Source organism: Zootoca vivipara, chromosome 4 (genome assembly GCF_965207765.1).
Source record: "Zootoca vivipara chromosome 4, rZooViv2.hap1.1, whole genome shotgun sequence".
Classification (NCBI taxonomy): domain Eukaryota; kingdom Metazoa; phylum Chordata; class Lepidosauria; order Squamata; family Lacertidae; genus Zootoca; species Zootoca vivipara.
Genome location: NC_142587.1, coordinates 103,003,880 through 103,019,659, shown reverse-complemented (window position 1 = coordinate 103,019,659; position 15,780 = coordinate 103,003,880). Strand labels below are relative to the sequence as shown.

Sequence of the window (15,780 nt, the reverse complement as noted above, 5' to 3'; positions counted from 1 at the left end):
ATTTTAAAAACATTTTAAGAAAGAACTCTCTGCGCTGTTCTGAGTTCTCCTGAGCAGCAGCAGCAGCAGCAGCAGCAGTCCTTAAGAGGCCTGTCAGGTCCCATCCTGGACCAGATGGAGAAAGGCAGGGACGGGACCTGCAGGCACTCACAGCAGGGGATGCCTGAATATGTGATGAGCAGTTCCTTCATCCAAGTCATTTATAAATGCAGCATCCCTCTTGTCACTTTTCCCCAGGATGAGGAGGAACCATGAAGGAGTCCTCTTTGGGTTCGGTCAGTCAAGTCCACCTGACAGTTACCTCATTCAGCCCACATTTTACCAGCTTCCTCACATAAATATTGCAGGGACTTTGTCAAAAGCCTTCCTGAAATCAAGATGCACTATTTCCACAGCAATCCCCTGATCAAGAAAGTTTGTAACTCCATCCACAAAAAAGGGAGGAGAGATTTCTCTGGCTTGTCTTGTTTTTGAGAAAGCCATCCTTTCATCCTATATGTTTATGTTGTGAAATCTTCAGATGAAGAGCACATAAATTTTAAAAATGATAATAAGTAAGGATATTGACAAGCTGGAACATGTGCAAAAGAAGGCAATTTATGTGTTTATTTACTTTGTATACCACCCAACACAGTGGTGCCGACTTGAATAAAAAATTGGTGGGGGGCCAGGTGAGGCCCGCCTTGCACAATCAATCACATGATGCATGCACGCCATTGGAAGGGCAATGCCTATCAAGTGGGGGGGTTGCCCATCAAATATTTTATGGGGGGGCAAAGACCCCTTGGCCCCTAAGAGTTCTATTCCCTACACCCACAGGTCTCAGGAAGGTTACAACATAAAAACAAAATAATAACACAAAATACACATCTGTAACCCCCCTCCCCACCACATTTTAAAAGGGCATTAGATGTCAATCAGCCAAAGGCCTGCTTAAAAAGGTGTGTATTTGCCTGGCTCCTAAAGCTATTTAATGAAAGGTTTTTCCAACCTTTGTATGAATTCTTTGATACAAAGTGAGATTAGAGCCCTGACTGAAGCTCTTTCCACATTCCCCGCACAGATAGGGTTTTTCTCCTCTCTCTCTCTCTCTCTCTCTCTCTCTCTCTCTCTCTCTCTCTCTCTCACACACACACACACACATACACACACACAATATTCTTTAAAATCACTTCCGGTGTTAATCCTTCATTTATTTATTTATTTTTAACAGCCACAGGTCCGTTCAACTTTTGCTCGTATTCAAATAATCTGTCCATTAATTCAGCAGGCGGGGTAGTCCATTATAATTCTGTATGAAATATTTTTAATTTTCTTCTTTGTTTTCCTGTTGTTTTCCAAAGTCCTTAGCAATCTCACTTTCGGGTTTGGCAAACAAGGGCAAATCTCAGTGCATCACATCCAATACAAAGGGAGGCTTAGGTTTCTGCCATTAGCCCCAGGCAGATATCCAAAATTCCCTTCTGTCATCTCATTCCAGCTACTAACAAATTGACGCCTCAGCGAAAACACAATCACTCCAGTCAATAATTCTTTTGAACATTCCATTGAGGATTGTTGTCAGAATCATAGTCAAAATTTCACACAGTCCATTTCGAAGTTAAACCATAACAATAACAAAATACCCTTTAAATGCCGCTTGCATATTTCAAACACTAAATTTTTGGGGGGAAATTTGCTAAGTAAAACAGCAAATGCAAAATTTATCAAAAGAAAATAATGGAGGCTCGCCTCCCACACATACAAATCCAATTACAAAGTACTTCTCTAGATCAAAAACTTGGCTAATTCAGTTAGTAGATAATCTTATCTCCCGTAGTTCAAAGCATGCCCGTTCATTAAGTCCAAATGTCATCTTAAAAAACAGGTGTCCTCCGCTCATGGCGACAGCTTTGGAATGCTGACTCCCTTGTATGAATTCTTTGATGGGAAGTGAGATCAGAGCTCTTCCTGAAGCTCTTTCCACATTCCAGGCACGGATAGGGTTTCTCCCCTGTATGAATTCTTTGATGCTTAGTGAGATTGGAACTCGTACTGAACCTCTTTCCACATTCTACGCATGGATAGGGTTTCTCCCCTGTATGAATTCTTTGATGCTTAGTGAGATCGGAACTCATACTGAACCTCTTTCCACATTCTACGCATGGATAGGGTTTCTCCCCTGTATGAATTCTCTGATGTGAAATGAGAGAGGAGATGTGACTGAAGCTCTTTCCACATGGAATCACTGATAGGGTTTCTCCCCTGTATGAATTCTTTGATGGAAAGTGAGACTGTGGCTGTGAATGAAGCTCTTTCCACATTCCACACACTGATAGGGTCTCTTTCCTGTATGAATTATTTGATGGGAAGTGAGATTGGAGCTCGTACTGAAGCTCTTTCCACATTCCACACACTGATATGGTTTCTCCCCTGTATGAATTCTCTGATGGGAAGTGAGATGGGAGCTCTGACTGAAGCTCTTTCCACATTTGAAGCACTGATACGGTTTCTCCCCTGTATGAATTCTCTGATGTTTAGCGAGTTCAGAACTCTGCCTGAAGCTCTTTCCACATTCCACACAATGATAGGGTTTCTCCCCTGTATGAATTCTTTGATGGGAAGTGAGATTGGAGCTCGTACTGAAGCTCTTTCCACATTCCACACACTGATACGGTTTCTCCCCTGTATGAATTCTCTGATGGGAAGTGAGATGGGAGCTCTTCCTGAAGCTCTTTCCACATTCGAAGCACTGATAGGGTTTCTCCCCTTTATGAATTCTTTGATGGAAAGTGAGACTGTGGCTGTGACTGAAGCTCTTTCCACATTCCACACACTGATGTGGTTTCTCCCCTGTATGAATTATTCGATGTGCATTGAGATGGGAGCTCTGACTGAAGCTCTTTCCACATTCAACGCACTGATAGGGTTTCTCCCCTGTATGAATTCTCTGATGCTTAGTGAGATGGGAGCTATTAGTGACGCTCTTTCCACATTCCATGCACTGATAGGGTTTCAGCCCTGTATGAATCATTTGATGGGAATTGAGAGAGTCTCTCCGACTGAAGCTCTTTCCACATTCTATGCACTGATAGGGTTTCGCCCGTGTATGAATCATTTGATGGGAATTGAGAGAGTCTCTCCGACTGAAGCTCTTTCCACATTCTATGCACTGATAGGGTTTCTCCCCTGTGTGAATTCTCTGATGGGAAGTGAGATGGGAGCTCTTCCTGAAGCTCTTTCCACATTCCACACAGTTATGTGGTTTCTCCCCTGTATGAATTATTTGATGTGCAGTGAGATGGGAGCTCTGACAGAAGCTCTTTCCACATTCAGCGCACTGATAGGGTTTCTCCCCTGTATGAATTATTTGATGTGCAGTGAGATTGGAGCTCTGACTGAAGCTCTTTCCACATTCAGTGCACTGATACGGTTTCTCCCCTGTATGAATTCTCTGATGTTTAGCGAGTTCGGAGCTCTGCTTGAAGCTCTTTCCACATTCAATGCACTGATAGGGTTTCTCCCCTGTATGAATTATTTGATGGAAAGTGAGACTGTGGCTGTGACTGAAGCTCTTTCCACATTCCAAACACTGATAGGGTTTCTTCCCTGTATGAATTCTTTGATGGGAAGTGAGATTGGAGCTCGTACTGAAGCTCTTTCCACATTCCGCACACTGATAGGGTTTCTTCCCTGTATGAATTATTTGATGGGAAGTGAGATTGGAGCTCGTACGGAAGCTCTTTCCACATTCCACACACTGATACGGTTTCTCCCCTGTATGGATTTTCTGATGGGAAGTGAGATTGGACCTCTGACTGAAGCTCTTTCCACATTCAGCGCACTGATGTGGTTTCTCCCCTGTATGAATTATTTGATGTGCATTGAGATGCGAGCTCTGACTGAAGCTCTTTCCACATTCAACACACTGATAGGGTTTCACCCCTGTATGAATCTTTTGATGGGAATTGAGAGAGTCTCTCAGACTGAAGCTCTTTCCACATTTTATGCACTGATAGGGTTTCACCCCTGTATGAATCATTTGATGGGAATTGAGAGAGTCTCTCCGACTGAAGCTCTTTCCACATTCTATGCACTGATAGGGTTTCTCCCCTGTATGAATTCTTTGATGGGTATTGAGATTGGAGCTCTTACTGAAGCTCTTTCCACATTCCACACACTGATAGAATTTCTTTCCAATGAGAATTCTTTGTTGGGAAGTGGAATGGGAGCTCTGACTGCAGCTCTCTCCAAACTCCAAAGTTTTGCGTGGCTTCTCCTCTCTGGGGATTTTGTCTGGTTCACCTTTGTTCGCAATTTCCAATTCATCAAAATCTGCAATGGAGACAAAAAGGGATTAGAGCCTCAGGAACAAATGAAAAAGAACTGAAGGGAGTTGGACGTGTATTCATTACTGTCAGGGGACCTTCCTACAGGGAACCTCCCCCCCTCCTGTTTACCAGCTCTTCGCCCAGTAAGAGCAGCAGCAGTGGGTCAGGTGGGGAGAATGAGGAAGTTAGCGGTATGGAGGTGGCAAGGCTCAGTGATGTGGGAGAGCCTTGACCAAGAGGTGGAAGGGAACAGGCAGCCCCTTCTGGCGCCTGAATTAAGGCGTGCCACTAAACCTAAGGTCGGGAGGAGGCGTTTCGGGGTGCCCAAACTCTTATGCTGGTCACACAACAGGAAACGTCCACTCCCGGACTCTGCAAGTGACTAGGAGGTCATGTTTTCTGCTATCTCTGCACTGTAAATACTATGCACAATAAAACCTTTAAAGACAAGCACAGACTTGGGCGTCCTTTCTCGAGAGTAGCCGCAACAGCACCATTACGATTACTTTTGTGGTTTGTCATTTACCAACATATTTATTATTAGATTCTGATGGGGTGTTGAATTTTGCTTACTTTGATGTACAGTAGTGGTCAAAATTGTGGAAGCCTTTTGGAAAAAAAGTAAATTTCAGAGGTTTGATGGATCATAACACTACTTCTTTTTGAGTACGGTAATATCATACAATTATGTATCAATGGAAAGATAATTTAATCAAGAATGTAATTACCTGTATTCTATCAAAAGTTATAGCCAAATAACTAGAAAAAGGAGGCACAACTTGCTTAGGTTGACTTTTGTCAGATTGTTATGTGATTGCTATGAGGTTGGTTGATTTTTTTTGTCTTCTTTCGTTTCGTGAGTTTGAAGAACATAATAAAATGAAAGAAAAATATGGGAGAAGAAGAATCAGAGAAGATTTACATCCTACTGGCATTACACCTACCGTGAAACACCCAGTTAGTGTTATGATCTGGGGTTGTATAACACCAAAAGGTGTGCGCAGGATTTAGTGGGAATGTAAAATCCCCAAATACATAAGTCAAATACTTGAGCCCAAACTGAAGCGTTCCGCATGTGATCTTTTCCTAGATACTGAAGCATGCATATTTATTTATTTAATATTTCAACAGGATTCAGTTCCATGTCATGTTGCTGCTGTGTGCAAAAGGTGGTTTCAATATAATCATATTCCACTGCTGGAATGGCCTGAGAATAGCCCAGACCTTAACCAAATCGAAAATCTATAGAGCCGACAAAAGAAACTTGTTAGTCAGAAGCAATCCAGCAATACAGTGGTACCTTGGTTTACGAACTTAATCCATTCTGAAGTCCATTCTTAAACCAAAACCCTAACCCTAAAGTGTTCTTAAACCAAGGCGTGCTTTCCCATAGAAAGTAATGGGAAATGTATTAATCCATTCCACTTTAAAAAACAACCCCTAAAACAGTGCTTTAACATGAATTTTACTATCTAACAAGACCGTTGATCCATAAAATGAAAGCAATCATCCATGTATACCACTGTATAATTTTTTTTATATACCTCCCTTCATCCCAATATCACACAGCAGTTCACAACATAAAAACACATAACGAGAAGACGAGTTAACCGGCTTGACAGGGAGTAGTAGTTACTTCCCTCTGGAAGTGGAGAAGAAGTTCCACACTGCTAAGATGTGTTGGAGATTCATTCCCCATGTGCAGCCATGAGTTTGTTGTCTATCGCATGACGGTATGTGTTTTGTTTCCACAGGAATGGGAAGTGACATAGACAGGATGTTTGTCTTACTGTGTCCTGAAGTGGGACTATTGTTCTTTGTTCTCTCTCTTTGCTGCCTGATGCTAGAGAGGGAGAGGGAGCCATGTTGCCGTGCTCCGAGTGTGTTTATACGTAAATAAAAGTAGATTAGCCAAATGCTGTGCTACTGAGTTCTCTTATGCAATTGCGCAAACTCTGCAGAATCGTAGGTGTGCTGATGTCGCGAAGGCATCAGTCGCTGTGATGTACATGCTGGAGAAAGCTTGTGAAGCTCCCAAACGATCTACCAGGAGGGAGAGAACATGCCTGCCAGGGTCCTACGTGAGAGTAGGAGATCCTGACATGATGTAGCTCGTTGGGCAAGACACAGATCTCCCCCAAAAAGAGTGTTTTCACATTTGGGCATTCCAACATCGATTGCTGGGACCGCTGATGTAGGCAAGCTGCTACTTCAAGCAACTGTCAATCTTCTCATCTGAGAAGTACCAGGAGGTACCAGGAAAGGGTGGAGAAACCTGATTGAATAGCTGTACGTGGGCAGCTGTGGCTGAAGGTTTGTCTGCACATTGCTTTGGGTTACCCTGGGCAAGTGACTGACAAATTTTATAAATAAAATTGAATAATTATCTCCGAATCTTGTCAGCAGGAAAAACTTAACTGAAAACTACACTTTCCGGAATGGAGACACAAACAGCACCCACACCCAGTATCATTTAGTTGAGATTGCATTTCAGGGGGTTGGACTAGATGACCCTTGGGATCTTTTCCAACTCTGCAATTCTATGATTCTATAACTCAAGAGTCGTTAGATTTGCAAGCACAAATGGTGCTGCTTTTTATTTTTCGCTCCTCCTCCGGGTCTATTTGTGTGGCAACCCTCCGTTTAATGCTCTTCCCACTAAGAAAGGAGCGGAGTCTCCATTTAAATGCCACCCACACGCTCTGCAAAATCTTGGAAACGCCGACGGCACTCTGCCTTCTTCTCCTGCGCATCTGTCACCCCGCACATGGCCGCAGCTCCGTTGAGAACCGGGGCTGTCACGAGCAGCCTCACTTGCTCAGGACTGCGTGTGACCTCACCCCGTCCATCTCAACCAATAGCAGGTGGGGACGCCACATTTGAATGGAGAGTTTAGGAGGCGCCACAGGAGGGCGGGCTGTTGGTCGGTCTCCTGAGGACAGGCGAGTCCCTAGACAGGGATCCTTCCTCCCCACCCTCCGCTCAGCTGTCTATTCTGCTATTCCATCACTGCAGCATCAAGGACGCCCTTCTCTGCTTCTGGGTGTTGCTGCCACAGCCGGCGTTAAGCAGGAGAAGGCTGTGCCAAGCAGGCAAAAGATGTCGCTGCCGATCCCTGGCTCCAACACCGCTGCTTCCGAGGGCTGAGCGAGGGAAGGCCGTGCCGACAAAACAGAAGTGCACCCCCGAATGGAGTACGTTCGCTTTCAAAAAAAATTACGCAAACCAGAACACTCATTCCAGTTTTGAAGTGTATGTAACCCCAAAAGATCGTTAACTATGTTGTTCGGAATCCCAGATCAATTAATAGAGGCAATAATTGCATATTGGTTTCACATTATTACAGCTGCAGAACTAAAAAAAAAAATTGGTTCACTCCATGAGAAGGCGTTGTAAGGCCGTAATTAAAACTAAAGGTTACCAAACTAAGTATTAATTGACATGGTGAGAATTTCTGTATATCTCCTTTTTTCTATGTGTTTCACATTTCTTCTTTATGACTGATGTTCTAATAAATGCTCCTTCATAAAAGCTATTGCATTACAATCTTCATTAAATTATCTTTCCATTGCTATATAATTTTTTGGTATTACTCCCCCCAACAAATGGTGTTATGAGCCATCAAACCTCGGAAACACACTTTCCCCAAAAGGTTTTCACGATTTTAGTCACAAGTATAAGTTGAATTATGATGCTGGAGGAGACTCTTGAGAGTCCCATGGACTGCAAGAAGATCAAACCTATCCATTCTTAAGGAAATCAGCCCTGAGTGCTCACTGGAAGGACAGATCCTGAAGCTGAGGCTCCAATACTTTGGCCACCTCATGAGAAGACTCCCTGGAAAAGACCCTGATGTTGGGAAAGATGGAGGGCACTAGGAGAAGGGGACGACAGAGGACGAGATGGTTGGACAGTGTTCTCGAAGCTACGAACATGAATTTGAGCAAACTGCGGGAGACAAGAGTGCCTGGCGTGCTCTGGTCCATGGCGTCACGAAGAGTCGGACGCAACTAAACGACAACAACAACACAAGTTGATCATTTTATATGAGATCAGATTTTTATTATTAATGTTTCATGTTTATATATGTGATGCCTGGTTGCAACCCAGCCAGATGGGCAGGGAATGAATAAAAATTATTACTATTACTATTCTTATCACTGCTACGACTACCTGAGATTCAATAAGCCTGGCTCTTCTCTGGGATGGATTTTGTTTGGCCCAGTCATGGCCTCCCCTCCATCTCCAAGGTCAGGCGTCTCTTTGGTCGACCCAAGATTGACAGCAGAAAAAACAAAAACAGAAAACCTGACAGAAGCTACTTCTCTTTCCTAACAACTCTGAAGCTGACATTGAAGATGACCTGGGCAGTTCAGACCAGCCCAAGTGTGGTATGAAAAGGCAGAACTGGGGGAAGATGGTTCACAGAAAAAACTGCAATTTGCTGTTCACGGTTTTTTGTGGGGGTGAGGAGCGTAGCAGGGGGGTGATAGGGGCGGGGTTCCCTGGGCTCCACTCTGGGGGGGCCTCCACTTTGGCGCCCCCTCCCCACCTCCACTGACGACGACTGCTGCGCGGTGTGATCGCCATCATGGAGGCTCCAATGCTGCCCCTGCAATTGAGCAGCCAGCCGCCCTCCTTGCTTGTCGCCCTCCTGAGTTTTGGCCCTCAAATTTTGCTCCTGGTTTCTGCATATTGTCACTTTGCACCTGTAAAGCTGAAGGGGCTTTGCTTCCCCCCTCCTCCTTGCTCCCCCCTCCAAGCCTGGCTGTCCCTTTGATGCTCCACATTGAGGAGGTTGTGTGTGTTTGTTTTTAATTGTCAATTTTATGCTAAATTAGTTACAGTTGTGACGTTACTGAGAGTTCAGTTTCACCCAGAAACTAATCTTTTTGAGGGATGGCGGGGCGGGGAGAGGAGGAGAGGAGGAGGAGAGATCCAGGGAGATCTTGAATGAAAGTCCTGGGATATCATTTAATATGGAAGAACAGGGGGGCGAGGGGAAAAGGTTGCAACCTCTTCCCTTCCCTCTTCCACCTCCTGGAGTTTTAGTATATGAGTAGCTTTCCTTGTCTAAAAACTGCAGCAATATAACCTTGGAATGCTTTGCCTGCTTTTCTTAGACAGCCCCCCTTCGTTTCCAAAGCCCCCTCGCCTCCAGGGCAAGGTGGGGGGCTCGCTCTTGGCACCTCCAAAGCCGCCCAGCTGGCCCACCTCAGCCATTGCTCCTGTGTTTTACAACCCACCCAAGCCCAGGGGGCTCGCAGAAGCAAAGCGCACCGTGAGCAAGCAGCCAGCCTCCGAGCGGAGCTTTACTGGGTGGTGGCTGGCTGCTTGCTTTCGGGGTATCTGTGTGTGCCGCTCTAGCATCGGGATCCTTGAGGATCCCAGCACTAGAGCACGCCCCCCCCCCCGGCAACCTGCTCCGCAGTGCGCATGTGTAGCGTCGATACGGAGCGACGCATGCATCGTCGCTACGTAACGTCACTACGTAACAACACATTGCCGCACCGGGTGACCAAGAGGCTCTGTACGCCGCTGGTGGGGGTGTTAGGTTCCCAGGTGTTGTAGGGAGCGCTGTTGAGCTCTGTGAAAATAGATGGTTTGTCACATAGAGGTATTTTTTGAATTTCCAGGCAGATATGGCAATCCCACAGGGAGCCTTACCAAGAGAGGCCACGATCCCACAATTCTCCTCCATGACGTCCTTATGCAGAGCTCTCTGGTCAGGATCCAGCAATGCCCACTCCTCGTCCGTGAAATGAACAGTGACATCTTCAAAGCACACTGAACCCTAAAACAAAAAGGGAAATGTCCTCCTCTGAGACAGCAGAAATATGATCTGCTACGCAATGCTCTGTTCTTTCCTTCCTCTTAATGGCTGCGTTGTTTCAATAGGATTCCTTTGCTGCACATTTTAATTTTGGATGCTTATTTTAACACTTTAATGGAATTCTTTTATTCTGCGTTTTAATTATGGGTCTTTGTGCAAATAGGTGGTACTCCTCCTTGTGGTTTTCAAGTCATTCTCCTTACGCAATTATTACAGTTTGCCAGATGGAAAGATCCACTTTCTCCTCTCCTTGGGTCCTGTTCTGAAGAGGATCCTTCCCAGTGCCCTAGAGCCAAATTCAAGGGGTTCATGGGGGCATGGAGAGGGGGAGGAATGGGGGGCAGGCCCCATTTTGCAGCAGATGGGGCTGGCTAGGTGAATCCTGGACACTGTTGGTAATGGTATCTCCAAAGCTTAGAAGCCAATTTTTGTATTCAGTGATTAATATAGATAGTAAATAAGCCTAGTTTGGATGGCCACCTGCCTGGATGATCTAGCTGAGATTCCTGCAATGCAGGGGGTTGGACTTGATGACCCTTGGGGTCCCTTTCAACTCTAGGATTCCATGAAAACTGCAACTACAGATGAATCCTACTGGCGGCATTCAGGAGGCTGGTGTCACAGAGTTATATGAGCAGAAAATCCCACAGTTCACAGCTGGAGTTTACTCTTTCTTAGCAAGAACACGATATTCAGAGACTTGGCTGAGTTTCAGGCCTAAGGAGAACAGCAGCTCATTTGTCAGTTTGCAATTCTTAGTGCAGAAAGTATTGATCTCATTTCATTTTTTGATTTTCTAATTAATTGAAGAAGGTTCCGGAAGCTTCTCTGCATAAATGAAAGAAGCAGAAGGTTCCTGATGTTTGAGTTATTCCTTCTGGGAAGCTGAGTACAGCTGGTTCAAGTGGTTTTGTCATCTCTTCTCTCAAGGTCATGCTGACTATAAGAAGAGGCCAGAAGGAGCCTTGGTTTCATTTTCTCTTTCTATCTCTTCCTTCTGGTGTTGTGTACAAAGTATGCTGAGTGATAAGGTTTAGACTTATCCTAAGTTACAGTCATACCTCGGTTTAAGTACACTTCGGTTTGAGTACCTTCAGTTTAAGTACTCTGCGGACCCGTCTGGAACGGATTAATCCACTTTCCATTACTTTCAATGGGAAAGTTCGCTTCAGGATAAGTACACTTCAGGTTAAGTACAGACTTCCGGAACCAATTGTGTTTGTAAACCGAGGTACCACTGTATAGTAAGTTTATGTTAATTCTGCTGCAACTGCTGCAATTTCTTATGGAGGGGGCCAATCCTGAACATTTTGGATTTGGGACCATTATGCTCATTTGCCGTTAGTAGCAGTAAAGCTTTGCCAAGTGAAATACAATTGCCTCTGGTCTATTTTTAGGAAACCTGCAAGGTGTTTAGGTTTTTACTCTCCTAACAATACACTGGAGTTCTGCTCTGGATCAATATTGAGTAGAATTCCATGACAGGGTCGTCCTCCAGGAAATCATTTGCTGAGAGTGAAGTCCCACAGCTCCCCACAGCATTCCAAGTCTCCTCCTCTCTGGGTTTCCTAGCATACGATCGAACAGTGTGCCACTGTGCAGCCTGCCTTTGCTCCTCCATTGTCAGACGTCTCCTGGCTCTGAGCGCCAAGCAAGGAGGGTGGCTTCTGGCAGAAGGAGAGGGAGCCACCGGTGGTTCCTCCTTCTCCTGACTCACCTCTGCCTCTCCACCTCCCTCCTCCCACTCACCTCCTTCCTCTTCTGCCTCTGATTCTGGGCTGCATTCTGCCACAGAGTCTCCCAGCTCACTAAGCCCTGTTACCCCTTCAGCTTCTGACACCTCCTCTTCCTCAGGCTTCTCCCTCTTCTCCCTCTGACCGCTCATCCTTCTTCCACCTCCACTCCTTGGGCTCTGAGCCATCTTCCCTTCCTGGTTCCCCAGCTGCCTACTCCCACCATTCCTCTGTGCCCAACCCGTCCATGACATTGCTCCATCCCTCAGCCTCTGTCCCCACAAGGCAGCTTCCCCTGACCTGATCTGGTTCCACAGCCGCTGTTTCCCTTCTGCCCCCATAAAAATGTGAATAAGGAGGTCTTGCTGGCTTCATTATATCATCTGCAAAAGAAAAAAGGTAAGCAGGACGCCAGGAGTATCTGCTTCTCTGGCAGGTGAATCAGGGCATCTCTAACTACAGATGGGCCTTTGAGAAAGCCTGACCTGCTGAGAGCATTTGGAGGTTTGTGCCCATTTCATATGTTAGTTGTGCAAAAATACATCTCCCCTCCTCTGGACCCTTGTCCCAAATATCCCCCCCACCAAAAAAAAACAAGATGAAAAAACCATCAGATGAGTTGGAAAAGCAACAGAATGAGACCAAACGGAGAAAAACAACCTTCCTCCTTACCCAGTAGCCTCTCTCTGGTGTCCAACGGAGGCCTTTCTGCCTCACAGGAATCCAGGTCCATTTCTGCAAGGAGATCCTTTCCCTGAAAAATAAACAAGGATTCAAAATAGAGATATGTGAGAAATATTAGAAAGAGAATGACAAAGACAAAAACTTGAGGGTGTGAGATCTCATTCCACGGATGCCTTCCCAGGAAAAGGATGGGCCATCACTAGAGCATTATGGGATGTTCTCCGTCCTGTTTGGAGACCCTTGGGAGTATCCAGAGGAAAGTCTCTCTCACCTGCTTTCTCTCCTCTGCCTGACTCAGGAGGAAACCTTCGGCCAGGGCCACCGCCTGGGAACTGGTCTCCGCTCCGCATTCCCTCACCCAGCTCTCCATCTCCGGGGGAAGGACAGCCAGGAACTGCTCCAAGATTACCAGGTCCAGCATCTCAGCTTTCGTGTGCCTTTCTGGCTTCAGCCATTGACGACAAAGGTGGTAGATTTGGTTGCAAACCTCTCGGGGTCCTTTGGCCTCCAGGCAGCAGAACAGCTTCAACTGCTGGCTCTGCCCCTCTGAGCGGAGGGTGTCCTCCTCACCCAGGATCTTCTGCACAGAGTTTTCCCAGAATCCCCCACTGCTCCCAGTTTGGATGGCATGGCCTCTTCCAGCTCCAGGGCCAGATGAGTCTCGGTCATCCATCTGTGCTCTCAGGAAGCCTCTGAGAGATCGGAAGGAATCCTTTGGTCTTCTGCCAAGTTCTGCCTGTGCTGATGAGAGGTTCTAGGAAATCCTACAAAGCAAATACAATACATTGTTCTGTTACAGGATTTGTAGTTCAAGAGAAGAAAATGCTTCTCTGAAGAAGAATGGATGAGTCTTGCTAGGAACCAGGGCTAGACTGGACCACAGCCCAAACCATGAAATATCTTCTTAAAGGAGGAGGAGGAGGAGGAGGAGATGAAGAAGAAGGAGAAGGAGAAGGAGAAGAAGGAGAAGAAGAGGAAGAGGAAGAAGAAGAAGAAGAAGAGAAGAAGAAGAAGAAGAAGAAGAAGAAGAAGAAGAAGAAAGCAGCCTCTAGCCCTCCTAGAAGGACCATTGCAGTGCAAAATGTGGAGGCAACTGAAAGGATTTATTAGAGGTGAATCAGCCTAGTTTCTCCTCCTTTCCAGTCAATGCATGAAGTCAGAACTGACTGACAAGAGAGTCATTTGTATCTTGTGAAAAATGGATGCTTGGCTGTAGTGGGGGTCCTCACCTGGGGGTCCTCAGGAGTTGGTCTCCCCCCACCCCCACTTCAGGGCACATTTCTCCCCTGCTTCTGTCCCATTTTCCTGCACTTGGACTCTCCTCCACTCTGAAGACAGACTCCTGGGGTGGGGTCCCTTTTTCTTTGCTCTGAGGGCCAGGTATGTATCTGGCCAACCCCATGAGGGCCAAGTGGGCGGGTCCAAAGACATCTCCCTTGAAATTTAGGTGGCTAATTTATTATTAAGGGACCCAGGTGGCGCTGTGGGTTAAACCACAGTCTAGGGCTTGCTGATCAGAAGGTCGGCGGTTCGAATCCCTGCAACGGGGTGAGCTCTCGTTGCTCAGTTCCAGCTCCTGCCCACCTAGCAGTTCGAAAGCACATCAAAGTGCAAGTAGATAAATAGGGACCGCTCTGGCGGGAAGGTAAACAGCGTTTCCGTGCGCTGCTCTGGTTCGCCAGAAGCGGCTTAGTCATGCTGGCCACATGACCCGGAAGCTGTCTGCGGACAAATGCCGGCTCCCTCGGCCTATAGAGCGAGATGAGCGCCGCAACCCCAGAGTCGGACACGACTCGACCTGATGGTCAGGGGCCCCTTTACCTTTACCTAATTTATTATTATTATTCCGTTAGATAGCTTAACACACACACAGCCATTGATACAAAGGGCTTTGGAGTCTCAGTGAACAGCAGTGGCCGTTTCTGACTGTTTTGCCAGCAACAATCCCTTTGGGACAGAGAGGATCATGTCAGACTAATCTGATCTCATTTTTTGACAGAATTACAAGCCTGGTAGATGAAGGGAACGCTGTGGATATACCCTATCTTGATTTCAGCAAGTCCTTTGACAAGTTGCCCCATGATATTCTTGTAAAGAAGCTGGTAAAATGCGGGCTAGACAATGCTACCATTCAGTGGATTTGTAACTGGCTTACTGACCGAACCCAAAGGGTGCTCATCAATGGCTCCTCCTCATCCTGGAGAGTAGTGACTAGTGGGGTGCCACAGGGTTCTGTCTTGGGCCCAGTCTTATTCAACAACAGTCTTATTCAACAGCAATTGCAAGTTAGTTGCCCTACTAGAAGACAAGGTTGCCCTGCTGGAAGACAAGGTCCAGCAGCTTCAGGCCCGGGTATCTACACTCCAGGGAATTAAAGAGCTGGAGTTTTTCTTGGATGCAGCAGAGCACCCTGTCTGCACCAAGGAGGAGGAGACAGGGGACATCCCTGAGGAGGAGGTCAGTTCCCCAACACAGGAGCCAGATGTATGGAGGAACATGACTCATAGAAGTAGAAGGCCCAGGGATCGCTCTGAGGGTTTAGAACTACACAATCGATTTGAAGTGCTCTCCCTTAACATGGAAGACGAGGAACAGACTCCATTTGAAGATCTCTCCCTCATCACAGTTGATCAGGAATATGAAGACGAGCAGCAAAGTCAGTCCTCCAGGAATATGCAGGTAACCTTGGAAGGGACAGCACATGGAAGAATCCCAACCAAGCCTATGAAGAGGCGTGTAGTGGTGATAGGGGATTCCCTACTGAGGGGTACAGAAGCAGTGATCTGTGGGCCTGACAAGACGTCTCGAGAGGTGTGCTGTCTCCCTGGGGTCAAGATCCAAGATGTAACAGAACGGCTGGAAGGAATCATAAAACCCACCGACAAGTACCCCTTCCTTTTGGTCCACGTGGGAACCAATGACACTGCAAGCCATAGCCTCCAGAAGATCAAAAGTGATTAGGAGGCTCTGGGCAGGAAGTTGGGGCCCCCCCCCCGGGAACCCTCCCCTGCTGCAGCCCTGGGACCCCCCCCGTCTCCCCACTGCACCCTCTTGGGGGGGAGAGGGGGGGGGAGACTCACCCGACCATCCCAGGAGTGAAGGGACAGCGACGCAGCCCTTGCAGGAGAGACACCAAAGCAGGAAAGGAGGACTGGGGAGGGAGGGGGGAGGGAGGGGCCTTGGTGCTGGAGGACAGGGACCCCCCCTCGCTTCCTGTCCT

General features: G+C 46.7%; 1 protein-coding gene across 1 annotated transcript; it reads right to left on the bottom strand.

Annotated features, from left to right (window-relative positions):
- Positions 1 to 1,168: 1,168 nt before the first annotated feature.
- On the bottom strand, positions 1,169 to 15,770 carry LOC118084884 (uncharacterized). The gene is given in 7 exon segments (XM_088668896.1): positions 1,169 to 2,227; positions 2,230 to 4,314; positions 9,978 to 10,104; positions 12,177 to 12,259; positions 12,549 to 12,630; positions 12,832 to 13,324; positions 15,641 to 15,770. Coding segments are annotated over 6 exon segments (3,150 nt in total). The 5' UTR covers positions 13,234 to 13,324; positions 15,641 to 15,770; the 3' UTR covers positions 1,169 to 1,856.
- Between the last annotated feature and the right edge of the window lie 10 nt (positions 15,771 to 15,780).